This window comes from Podarcis bocagei (genome assembly GCF_964188305.1).
Source record: "Podarcis bocagei genome assembly, chromosome: 3".
Classification (NCBI taxonomy): Eukaryota; Metazoa; Chordata; class Lepidosauria; order Squamata; family Lacertidae; genus Podarcis; species Podarcis bocagei.
In genome coordinates, this window is record NC_138127.1 from 56,180,928 (window position 1) to 56,193,340 (window position 12,413).

The 12,413-nt window shown below is 41.9% G+C and overlaps 3 protein-coding genes across 6 annotated transcripts in view; 1 reads left to right on the top strand and 2 right to left on the bottom strand.

The window, feature by feature from the left end:
- The window catches only part of PNLDC1 (PARN like ribonuclease domain containing exonuclease 1), a 52,761-nt gene extending 52,069 nt beyond the window's left edge, over nucleotides 1–692 (top strand). Inside the window, exon 21 of the transcript XR_014006275.1 lies at nucleotides 589–692. The gene's annotated coding sequence lies outside the window, so the exon portion shown is untranslated. The remainder of the gene's footprint in view (nucleotides 1–588) is intronic.
- On the bottom strand, nucleotides 104–4,333 carry LOC308583540 (proto-oncogene Mas-like). Of its 4 annotated transcripts, XM_081187565.1 has the most exons (4): nucleotides 4,217–4,333; nucleotides 2,460–2,542; nucleotides 1,719–1,775; nucleotides 104–1,175 (listed from the first exon to the last, which is right to left on the bottom strand). In XM_081187565.1, exon 4 carries the CDS (start codon nucleotides 1,142–1,144, stop codon nucleotides 179–181), a length of 966 nt encoding a protein of 321 aa, XP_081043691.1. In that variant the 5' UTR covers nucleotides 1,145–1,175; nucleotides 1,719–1,775; nucleotides 2,460–2,542; nucleotides 4,217–4,333; the 3' UTR covers nucleotides 104–178. The 4 variants fall into 4 exon arrangements, with proteins under 4 accessions (XP_081043691.1, XP_081043689.1, XP_081043690.1 ...); XM_081187563.1 differs by lacking the exon at nucleotides 1,719–1,775 and having other exon boundaries at nucleotides 4,217–4,332; XM_081187564.1 differs by lacking the exon at nucleotides 1,719–1,775 and having other exon boundaries at nucleotides 4,230–4,246.
- Nucleotides 4,334–6,861: 2,528 nt separating this feature from the next.
- Nucleotides 6,862–11,711, bottom strand: LOC308583539 (mas-related G-protein coupled receptor member H-like). The gene is made up of 2 exons (XM_081187562.1): nucleotides 11,583–11,711; nucleotides 6,862–7,950 (listed from the first exon to the last, which is right to left on the bottom strand). The coding sequence occupies exon 2, from the start codon at nucleotides 7,911–7,913 to the stop codon at nucleotides 6,942–6,944; it is 972 nt and encodes a 323-aa protein (XP_081043688.1). The 5' UTR covers nucleotides 7,914–7,950; nucleotides 11,583–11,711; the 3' UTR covers nucleotides 6,862–6,941.
- Nucleotides 11,712–12,413: the final 702 nt, after the last annotated feature.

Genomic DNA, 12,413 nt, shown 5'->3' on the forward strand with positions numbered 1-12,413 from the left:
GTGAAAACTATATACAGTATCCCCCTGTTGGCCCAGGGTGAAAACTACACTACATAACAGTCTCTAGGTGAGTATTGTAGCCTACAAGTAACAAACAGTAAAATAAACAAGTCATAATATATTTATTCAGGAACCAGAAATGCCAGTCTATATTCTTTGACTTAGAAGCCTTTTCTGTTCACATTTGAGGCTCTGGATGCTTCTCAGTCTCCTCTTGGTCTTCTTGAGTTCTCTCTGCTTTGTCACTCAAAGCTCTCTCAAGAAACATATGGATGGGCTTCCCTCTCTTCCAACATCCAACAGCAAGATATATGAAAGGGTTGATGCTGCTCTTGATGGAATCAAACAACAGAGAAAGTAGAAATGGGACTGGTGCATCTAGTGTTTGGTGCCAATATGCGATGGCCTCAACAGTTCTAACTGTAAAAGAAAAGATAAGAAATACAACAGCTAAGATGGTGATGGTGATATCAAGTCTTGCTGGAGCGCTTTGCTTGGCTTCTCTTTGCATTTTGACACAAAGAGCTGCGGTAGAAAAAAGCATGATGGGTTGGAAAACCAGAAAAGTTATTGTAATTTCAAATATAGTTGCAGCTGTACAATCTGCTCTCTCTTCGTTGTGAGATGAAAGGAACCTTGGATAGCAGGAAATATAGGCCACCAGTGACACCAGGCAGGACAAGAGCCACAACACGGCACACACAATGATGGAGAGGTACTTTAGCCTGTGACGTTGATACCAGACTGGGAAGAAGACAGTGAGGTACCTTTCAGCAGTGAGAGCTGTTACCAAGTAGATGCTGGTATTGTATCCAAATAAATATATAATCTCCATTACATGTGAAAAGTAGAGATTGACATAAATTTGTGCCAAAAATGTGATAAAAACCATAATGTAGTAGATGTTTACAATAAGATCAGCAGCTGTCAAATTGAGAATATAAACTGAGAACCTAGTCCTCTTGATCCTGAAGCAAAGAAGCCAGAAGTCAACTCCATTCCCAATTAATCCCCAGATGCAAGTTGGAATAGATAAAATGATAATTGTTTCCAAGAAATATTGCTTCTTTGCCCAGTTCTCCAGTTGTGCATGAATTGTATTGATTGTAGCAGTGTGGGAAGACAAAGCAATGGCATCTGTCATGGCCTTAATGTGTCCACCAATTCTTCACCTGCTATAAATCAAACACAATTTGTCATTAGTAAGATGTAGTGATAGAGGTAGAAAACATCCAAGAACACTTGACAGACAATATTCCAGTCCCATAAGCTTTGGTTCGTCGTTCAGTCGTCTTAGTCGTGCTCAACTCTCCGTGACCCCATGAACCAGAGCATGCCTTGGAATTTCTTCTCAAAGCTTCTCATTTTGTGCATGGAGTGTTCATGGCAAAATACTGGAGTGGGTTGCAAGTTCCTTCTCCAAAGCTTTGGTTAATAAAGGCTAAACTGGAATTTATTTTCCTCCCTAGGCTGCTTCCTGCTTCCTGCTTCTGTAGCTGAGAACCAATTCAAGACTACCAATAAGTAAATCCTACAGGGGCTTTCTGCATTCATTTAGATGACACGGGGGTGCTTTATCATTACACAATTTTCTGTTGCCTTTCGCTGCTTCTATGGTAAGCCCTAGCAGGTATCAACCATCCAGATACTCCCCCTAAAATATCACAACCTCCAGAAGATAATGCACCCCAGATCTACATGTTTGAAGGATTCTGTACCTGTTTTCTCAGTACAGACAGAAATTACAGTCAGTACTGGATTTTTCCAGAAGTCATCTGCAAAAGATGAATAGGAAACAGTCAAATTTGAGTTACAGGTAGGAAGCCGTGCTGGTCTGCCGTAGTTGAAACAAAATAAAAAAATTCCTTCCAGTAGCACCTTAGAGACCAACTAAATTTGTTATTGGTATGAACTTTTGTGTGCATGCACACGAAAGCTCATACCAATAACAAACTTAGTTGGTCTCTAAGGTGCTACTGGAAGGAATTTTTTTATTTTGAGTCAAATTTGAATATGTTTCAGCTATACAACCCTTCTGCAAGGAAATGTTTTGTACCAAATATACTCATATGCAGAAAAGCATTCAAATAGTCAATATTGCTTTACATAGCAATGAGGCTTTATGGTGGTTCAGTTTCTATCAAGTACCAGTGCTCTGTCATCTAGCTGTTGCGGGTAAGAAAATACAACCTACCTTGCAGTGGAAACATATTGAACAACTCGCAAGAATGAACTCATTTTAGAACAATCACACCCTCAGGTTTTTTTAATGAAGTGAGTGACAGGGTATGCAATTTCCTCATAATTACACACACACACACATATGTACATGATGCCATTTGGCTAACTTCCATGATCCAAACTTCTGTTTCATCAAGTTAATTCAGGATATCTAAATGTGCAAAATATCCCAGTTCAGACCATCATTCCTCTCTTAATAAGCTTAGGTGTGCACACACCTTTTGCTCATGCAGCTCTCCTCTCTTCAATGTGCAGCAGTCCAACCCAGGCATCTCCAATTCAGCACAGCTTTCTGTTTCATCTGAAATGAGAGTTACCAGGTTTCAAAGAAGCCAGTCCTGAAAGTGCCTTAAGAGCCTTGGGCTCTGACACACCTTTCAATTTGTGCAGCCATGATGGGTTTACTAGTGACAGCAATTGGTTATAGGCTTTTCCTGCTAAGGGCCCCATATCTTGACTTCTACCGCCTCCGCAGCAATCTTTTGTGGCGCAGTCGGTTGTCTCAGGACTTTATCATCTCACAGTGCTGCATGTATAGACCAGGCCTTGTCCTCTGAACTACCTGCAAGGCCTGTATCAAGCAAACTCCATCCCAGGGAGTCACTTGCCAAAGTGCATGCCTATTATGAAGAAGCCAGTTGAATGTGGTGAAAGCCCCACTAGTAGGGCCAGAAAAACACAAGTAGGATATAAGGCATTATCTGGTTCCTAGGCAAAGTTCTAAAACAGGACTAGCAGGTGTGGCGTTTGCCTCCTAGGTGGGTCATAAGGAAAGAGTTAAATGAGTGTGATGTGATTGGCCAGAGAGAAACTGATAGGAGGAGTTAGAGTTAGAGTCTGTGTTGTGTGGAAGTCAGTTGAGAGTTGGGAGTTGGTGAAGGAAGAGGGAGGATAAGTCTGTGGGTTGGTCGAGCTGTGTTGTGAGGGAGTGAGAGGAACTGTTAGGTGGAGTCAGATAGTTAGTTGGGATAATCACTTTGAATTTGTTAGGAACGTATAGGACAGTTAAGGAACTAAGAGTAAGAAACTGACAAGAAAAATTAACTGAAACCTTAAACTTGTTCATGCTAAACAATAAACTTGATTATTTGTTAATGTTAACATTAACGGGTTGGTGGCAGCGAAGAGGCAATCACAGTGGTGGCACAGGGATCAATAGACCGTCAAACGTCCGGGGACCCTGTGTGATCGCCACAAAAGGCAAGAAAGAAGGCAACATTTTCAACTAGACGCAGTCATCCAAATAGAGTAGGCTGATCTGTTGATCCAGCAAAGATCTGGAACTCACTGAAGGTTTATAAAAGTGGCTGCCCAGACAGAGTGCTTAGCTCCTTGCCTGGGTAATTTTTCACATGTTGGCTCTGGAAGTTTTAGGAGTACCTTGACTCTGTCACAAGTTCTGAAACGGAGTTGTTGGAATCTGAGGAAGGGGGCTGCAAATATGGTTGCAAGGGTTGTCCAGCAGCTCTTGTGGCACAAGGGCTTCTGGTTGGAGGGGATCCTTCTTTGGGGTTTGAGCAGAAGCGAATTTTCTTGCCATCTGTTTCATCTGTGGAGTTTCCTCTATGTTTCCAGATTGTGGGAGTTTGACTCCAAGGTAATGTAACGCAATTGCATCTTCTGGAGAGAAGATGTCAGGGGCAGGTGTTGGATGGAAATGTAATTCCATCTGTACAATTGCTTTCTCCTCTGACGCTGCCACAACTGTACCCAGGCCTCACCACAGTACAAAAGGTGCATGTACAAAAGGTGTACAGTGATCTACTCAACACCATGGTTATGACTGAAGGTTCTTAGGAAGAAAAAAAAAATCAAATTCAGTCTAGCAAATTCCCAGGACATTTGTTAAAGACATGTAATGATGTGACTAATGAAAATGATAAATAAAATATAAGCATAGTTAAAGCATTAAAAACATTTTAAAACACCAACAAGCGTAACATAATGAGCTTCAAGATAAACAAATAAATGCTACCATTATAGTTAACCTCCAGTTGTCTTTTCAACCTTAGGGGGCCACTCTTTTACTCTTCTCAGGAGCTTACTACTGCAAAAGTATGAACCACAGCACTGTGGTGATGTGCTCCTATGTAATAAATGGAATGTAAGAATCTTATGACCTCACATCAACTGTTTTCTGGAGTGTGGTAACATCCACAATTTTATCACCCTCAGACATGGCTTTTTTAAGACTTGCAGAGGCCCAGGAGCAGAATTTCATTTGTGGGGCCCATGCTCTTCACTGTATTCTATGTCAGTGTAATTTCTCTTCCTCAACAGTTTAAAAATCATTTTATGATTTTTTAAAAAGCTGTAGTTTATTTCAGAAGAGGTAAGTTAGGGAAAAAACACACAAACAAAATTCAAACACACACATGGCTCTCTGCAGGGGGATAAACAGTTCCTACCAGATTTCCGGATTTCATTTTTTACTTATACCCCACCTATCTGACTGGGTTTCCCCCAACCACTCTGGGCAGCTTCCATTATATATAAAAAGGTAATAAATGCAGGTAGGTAATAATGAAGACGGAGTCCAAGAGAAAAGAAACTGATAACACTTTACTGAGGGAAACTTGACGAAAACAGTATATAATACAAGGAGAAATAAACAGAGACATCTTCTTCTTCTGAATTCAAACTTTGTTCATAACAGGAAGACATATAACTTCAAATACAGGGGGAAAACTATATCAGAAATGCACAGTCAATTAGAGCATGGCAGTACATCAATAAGCATCATGCCACACAACCTGGTTGCTAAGCAGCACCTCCAAACACCTCCCTCTTGCCTAGTTGGCTTACTGAAAACAGAATTAATCCTTAGATTACAAACTGAATGACCCCTGTTATTACATTTCTAACATGGAGAAGGTTAAAGCAGCCAGGGAAAGTACTGAGGGTTTCAGCAGTGAGTGGAAAGATGCTGTCTGTGCACCAGAGGCTTCACTGATAGGTTTTTAAAATAGTTCTGCTGTAATTATATTAGAATAGAAGTTTCAAATCCAGTTCTATTGTTTCCTGGTTACTCTTTGATCCAAATCTCATGCCCATTGTCTCATATATGTATCCTGGTTCTGATCCAAGTTTAAACAAAGGCTATAGACTCTTGCAATTATGCCTTTATGCAAGATAAACAGAACTTCCCACTTGCTCTCCAATTTTGTATTAGTACCACTCCAGCCCATTCCCACAAAGTGGTTTAAAGGGACATAACTTATAGACAGTCTTGCAGAAATATGGGATATTATATACTGAGAGCACAGGGAAGCAACATTTGCTTCTTTGAAAAGTCAGACCACTTTCTCCACTCTTCATTCCTTACTGATTAAAGCAAGTACTTTCAAAGGGCAACACTTCAAAAATCAGCTCATTGCAAAAGGAATTGTCTTTTTTAGACTAAATACATTTCAAAGGAAGTAGAAAATAGGTTTAACTTGGTAATAATTGTAATGATAAAATAAGAATGGGGTAAATATGCTTTCTTAATACATATATTTTACATGTTCTCTAGAGTAGGAGTGTGGCACCTATGGCCCTCCAGATGTTGGGTAACAACTCCTATAATCCCTGATCATTGGTTGTGCTGACTGGGGCTGATGGGAGTTGGGAGTCCCACAACTTCTGGAATGCTACAGGCTACTCATTCTTGCCCTAGAGCAGTGGTTCTCAGAGGGTGTGGCAGGAGAGGATAGCAAGTGAGGCAGGAAAATTAAGGACGAGCAAAGAAGCATTTAAACATTCCAGTGTAGTATAGTATAGCATCCACACCTCTCTTCAAGAACATTGGCTGTTCTTATACAGTTCTCCACAACATATTGTTGTGAACAGGGTTTTTTCAACTCTGACAAATAGGAAAGATCACAAAAGAGAAAGGCTTATTTGTGTTAATGAGAGTTTGTTTCAAACTAGACCTAATATAAATCAGATTACCTAGAAAAAGCAAACCCACACCTTTCATTGAGTCTGTATACATGCTTAATGTACATATGTGAGGGGCTTGTTTAAAATTACATTTTGGCAATGAGTGATTCATGTTCTTATATAGCTGCATTGTTTTAAACTTTCTGGATGACCCACGGTCATAAAGTAGTTGTGTTCTACAGTATGTTATAAATCGTATTACTGCTGGGAGTTGTTTCTTTTTGTTTTCCAAAGTATTTATTATTGATAAAACATTCAGTGTGCTGAAAGCAAAAATTTTTTTTGAAAGTGTGGCCCAGAGGAAAAAGTTTGAGAACCACTGCCCCAGCAACAGTCCTTACTAGCTGGAGCTTATTTTCAATTTATATTTTATTGACCTTTAAGCTGCACTTTTACATTAACTTCTCTGTACAGATCTCTTATCTGGGTCATCTGCAGACCGTCTGCCTCTGTATTCAAGATTCACTTCCTTTCTTCCAGACGCTTGTTGATGAACCACCTTGAGAAGCAACCAACTCACTTATGCCCCAGCAAGGCTCTTGTACTCTTACACCTCTACTTTCCTCTGTCCTTTCCTCGCTTTCCTTATTCTCTATCACATGACAAGGCACAAATGGCTAAGGACCAGGAAGACTCCTAGGTGAGGAATCGGAATAAGAGCCTAGAGAATTATTAGAATTAAGGAAGAATCTAAAGTATCTGTAATACATTTATTCTGGAGCTAGTATTCCCACGTGTAGAATGTTTTTGCAATATACCTCTACATATAATCCTTTCTATCTTATGTCTGAGGCCCAGGTCACAGCCTTTCCTGCATTCATTGGAGCACTCTCAGTTCCTTCATCCAAGAAAGCTCTCTCAAGATATGTCTGAATGGGCTTGTTGCCAACTTCTCCTTTTGTTGTATATCCAACAAAAAGATACACAAAAGGGTTTCCACTGCTGTCTATGGAATCAAGAAAATGTAAGATTAAAAAGAGCACTGGTACATGTATGGTTGGAACCCAACGTGCCATGATATCAATGATCCTCACGGAAGCAGCAAACAGAATAAAGAGGAGAACTGTGGCCACAATGGTGATGTCCAGCTTTGCCGGAGGCGTTTGCTCTGTCCTCAGCATTCTGATCAGAAGGATCAAAGTGGAAAAGACCATGATGGGAAGACAAACCAGGAGGTTGAATATCACTCTGAACATTTTTGAAGGCTCACAACTTGCGTTCTTTTCGTTGACCGTGGACTCAAATTGTAGATAGCAGGCACAATACAACACCAGTGACATCAGGCCGGACAGACCCCATAAAACGGTGCACATAATTTCAGAGAGATACTTTGGCCGTCTAGCTTGATACCAAACTGGGAAAAAGACCATGAGGTATCTTTCAGCTGCGATAGCTGTAAGCAGATAGGTGCTGGCATTGAATCCAAATGAATGCACCAACTCTACTATGTGTAAATGGTATATGCTGATTGGAACAGATTTCAAAAATAAAACGAAAGCTGTTACATAGTAGGAGAGTACAGTAAGATCAGCAACTGCCATATTCAGGAAATACACAGTGAAGTTAGTTTTCTGAATCCTGTTCCAAAGAAGCCAGAAGACAATTCCATTGCCAAGTAATCCTAAAGCACAAATTGGAATAGTTATTATCATAATTGTTCTTTGCATGGCGTAGCCAGTATCCAGTTGTCCTGCGGGGTTTCTGACTCCACCAATAGTGTGGAAAGACAAGGAGTATGACTCTGCCATCTCGGGACTGTTAATGTATGAAGCAATTCTCTTCAACCTGCCAAAAATCAAACACAAATTGTCATTATTATGGTGCTGTGAAGTAGTGATAGAGGTAGGAAACCGTCAAGGCAAGAATGTTTGTATTACAATATTCCACTTGCCACTTTGGAATTTTCTCCCATGGCTTTCTTCTACATACTGGACTTTGTGTCTCTCTTTAGAGAGCACGGGCCTACAAAAACTGGTATGGCCTTTCATCAGTTTCTGCTGTAAAACCTTAGAATGCACAACTCATCCAAATGAAACAGCCTTGCACAACATGGTGACCTCCAAACATTTTGACTGCAACTTCCATCATCCCTGTCCACTGGCATGCTGGATGGGGCTCATGGAAGTTGTAATAAGGTGCACAGTCTGGGAGTCATTTTGGACTCACAGCAGTCCATAGAGGCGCAGGTTAATTCTGTGTCCAGGGCGGCTGTCTACCAGCTCCATCTGGTACGCAGGCTGAGACCCTACCTGCCCATGGACTATCTTGCCAGAGTGGTGCATGCTCTAGTTATCTCCCACTAGGACTACTGCAATGCACTCTACATGGGCCTGCCTTTGAAGGTGACCCGGAAACTATAACTAATCCAGAATGCGGCAGCCAGACTGGTGACGCGGAGCAGCCGTCGAGACCACATAACACTGGTCTTGAAAGACCTTACATTGGCTCCCAGTACGTTTCCGAGCACAATTAAAAGTGTTGGTGCTGACCTTTAAAGCCCTAAACAGCCTTGGTCCAGTATATCTGAAGGAGCGTATCCACCCCCATCGTTCAGCCCAGACACTGAGGTCCAGCTCCAAGAGCCTTCTGGCGGTTCCCTCCCTGCGAGAAGTGAGGTTGCAGGGAACCAGGCAGAGGGCCTTCTCAGTAGTGGCACCTGCCCTGTGGAATGCCCTCCCATCAGATGTCAAGAAATTAAACTTTCTGACTTTTAGAAGACATCTCCAGGCAGCCCTGTTTAAGGAAGTTTTGAATGTCTGATGCTTTATTGTATTTTTAATATTTTGTTGGAAGCTACCCAAAGTGGCTGTGGAAACCCAGCCAGATGGGCAGGGTGAAAATATATCATCATCATCATCAAAAATAGCAGGTGGGCATCAGGCTGAGGAAGGTTGTCATTGATTATTATTTCCCGCAGGTGCCCCTGTTTAAAATATAACATAGCTAATTTTCTCACTGCAGATGGCGTCTGCTATTGTGAAGTAAATTGTTGCATGGACAATTATTAAGAACAGAAAATAGTCACATCACCAGCACATTTTGCCTATATAGCCCTACTGCATGGAAATATTTGATACCAAATATTGGAAAACAATGAAATAGGTGTAATTATCTTAGCCTAAGTTTATCAGTTCCATACTAACCCGATTTCACCTAAATACTAGCATCCTGCAACAAATAGCTGCAATAAAATACAATATATCTTACTTGGTAACTAGACTGGGCAACTATATTAGCATGTACCAAATTTGGAATTCAGTTTTTATGTAATAAAATTATTGTGAAAGAAGAAATGAGTTAATGGGAATATCAAAATATAATACTGCTTTGGTTCAACATGCAGCCCGAGGGGCTCATGTGAACCTCAATGTCTTTTTTTGGCAGCCCAGATTTTAAGGGATCAAGGAGGACTATGGGAAGGGAGGGAGACAGAACTGGCAAAAACCAACCCTTTCTCCTATCCTGTGAGAAAAGAAGAGGGGGAATTCATGGTAATTTGGGATCCAAGCAACTGTTTTTGTCTGAGCTATGACAGAATATGTTTTTCAAGTGATTATTTCAGGGCTTTTTGGAATGCTTCATGACTTGGGAATAGGTATTTACTACTTGTCCATCTCTTTACATGAAAGCAGTTATCCTTCTCTCTTGAAAACATGAATGGTATGCCATATTTTCCCACCAGACAGCTAAAAGATACTTCCCATGCCATCCTTGAATCCTCATGAACCCTTCTTTTTGTGTATCAGGGTTGTATTTGGCAGGAGTCAACATTCCTCCAAAGGACCCAGTGTCTTGGTTTCTGCAGCCTAACTTTTAAATCCTCTGTTAATTTTGCTTATATTTATGATTTGGGAACATGGGCACGCTACTCTTTGCTTAATGGCGAATGGGAAATGAGCAACTGTTTTCCTATGAATGTCAGCAGGGCACCCCAGGACAACCCTTACTCAGGATAAAAACAGGAGAAGAATGAGAGAAGGGATTGTGACACCCTCAGCTCTAAGACTTCAGCTCTATGTCTGACTTTCCAGAAGGCATATCTTTCTGAGTGGTCATGGTTTTATCTTCTCCTGGACCAGACATACCTCTTGGACTAAGGGCAAGACCAGTAGACTGAAGCAACTCCATCCCAGTGAAACAAAAGTCTGGGCAAAGTCTCTAACTATTGTGAAGTAATAGATGATTGAACTGAGGGGCCCGCTCATATTTGACTGTTAAGACTGGTGGTCTAGAAATCTGTGCGCCAGACTAGAAATGTGCCTTCTAAAGTATTTATCTCCCTATGCCAGTGAACTGGAATGACCGCTCCCCGCTTAAAACGGGGGGCGCCCTTTGTGTGGACGTGCGCAGCCCCTGGATCTGGAGCGGCTCCATCAGCATAGGCTTGGCTTTGCCTTTCCTCAGGTAGGATACCTGGAGGTCTCTGCCTACCTCAGTCAGTTGTCCAATCCCACCTGGGGGAAGCGTTGCCAAGGAGACCAGGCCAGGTAGGGAAGGGATTACTTGCCCACACAATAGAGGGAGGATCTTACCTGGGAATCCTCACTTGGCTCCAGAGCTTCTCCCACCCTACCCACCCTCAGTTAATGTCTTATTTTGCAGGTTAACTTTTCTTCATAGGTTTTGCAGGTTAACTTTTCTTCACAGGTATGCGGGTGCTGCTACGTTAAGGTCGCTGTTAAAGGGCCGGAAAGGAATTTCCCTGCATTGGCAGGTTTCGCCTTTCCCGTAGCAAAACGTCACAACTTTGGCGGTATCAGGCCTTGGGCGGAATCCTTTAGTCCATCTTCCTCTTTGCGGCAGCGATACCAGGGTTCCCCGTTAAAGGGGTTTCTGAAGGGAGGCTTTGACTGTACGCCGAAAGGTCGTCATTGCTCTCCCCTGCAGCGGCGGCGTAACGGGGGCGGCTATCTCTGCTTGAACATATGTTCTCCAGAGCCGGCACATTCCCCCCCCCCACTGGATAACCCTGATGCTCCCTAGGTCCCCGGCTGGGGACTGGGGAGGGAGAATGCCCAATGCCTGAGCCAAGGTCTACCCACATTTGAAATTTAATGAAGTTGTGGCCAATTTAATCCCATAGCACGTTGTCTTGAGTCGTTATTCCACATGATGGGGGGGGACCGCTCGGGTTCTGGGGACTCCGCCTGTCCACGCAAATAAATTTTAACCTTATTTCTGCAGAGAAGGCTTTAGAGGCAAGTGACTGATGGAAATAAGACATCGTCGCTTTACCTTTGTTTCCCTCATCTGTCCATTTCCACTCAAGGTACAGCAGTGATCTGTTTGACACTGTGCTCCTTAAAAATGCTCCTCTATGATGCCTTTTAAACAGACGCATGTGAGTAATGAAACTCTTGGCCTTTCTTTTAATAAAATTAGTAAGAGCAGTCGCAAGATAGAAATCTGAATACTACCGTGATTGCTCTCCAGTTTTCTTTTCAACTTCCTGTGTTCATGCTTCTGTCCTTCATAAAACTGTACTGCTGCAATTGTATGGCCCACCTCAGTATGATGATGGGCGCCCTATGTAACAAACAACATGAGATTTTCATGACCTCACAAAAACTGTTAGCTGCAGTATTGTGAAGATCACAATATCATTACACTGGATCCAGCTTCCTACTCCCGTTTCAGATGGAGACTTTCTTGATCAGCCTGGTAGATGATGATTATGATAATTATAGATAACCTGCTCTTGGGCAAAGATGGAGATACATCCCCCCTGGTCCTCTCAGCAACTTTGATCCCATCAGCATAGTTTCTTCTAGCAATCTCATTGTGGTTCTGCTGGCGGGAAGATACTTGAAAGTGGTGATAATAATTTTAATAATAAGTGGTTTCCAAAGCCACTCTGGGCGGCTTCCAACAAAATATTAAAAATATGGTACTATGCTACTGCTTTCCATGCTAGAACTCTCGTGTGTGGCTTTATAAAGTTACAACCAGGGCTTTTTCTCAGTCAAAAGTCACTGGAACTCATTTCAGGCACCTCTCAGGTGGGTACCATTGCCATTATAAGAGAAAAAGGGAGGCATTCATTGTGAGTCCTGGAACCTCTTTTTCTAGAAAAATAGCACTGGTTACAACTCTTAATATCTTCAACTGTTAATGCTTCTTAATATCTCTTTGATAATAATAAATAATGATAATATGAAGCCACAGGGTGATGTCATCCAGTGATTTCTAGCACCACATAATCAGCGGTACCCCTTTCTAAAGACAAAGGAACTGGGTCACTGTTTTGT

What these genes read in the sequence shown, in the direction of transcription:
- LOC308583540 (XM_081187566.1), bottom strand. Translation starts at nt 1,144, where the DNA reads ATGACAGATGCCATTGCTTTGTCTTCCCACACTGCTACAATCAATACA.
- LOC308583539 (XM_081187562.1), bottom strand. Translation starts at nt 7,913, where the DNA reads ATGGCAGAGTCATACTCCTTGTCTTTCCACACTATTGGTGGAGTCAGA.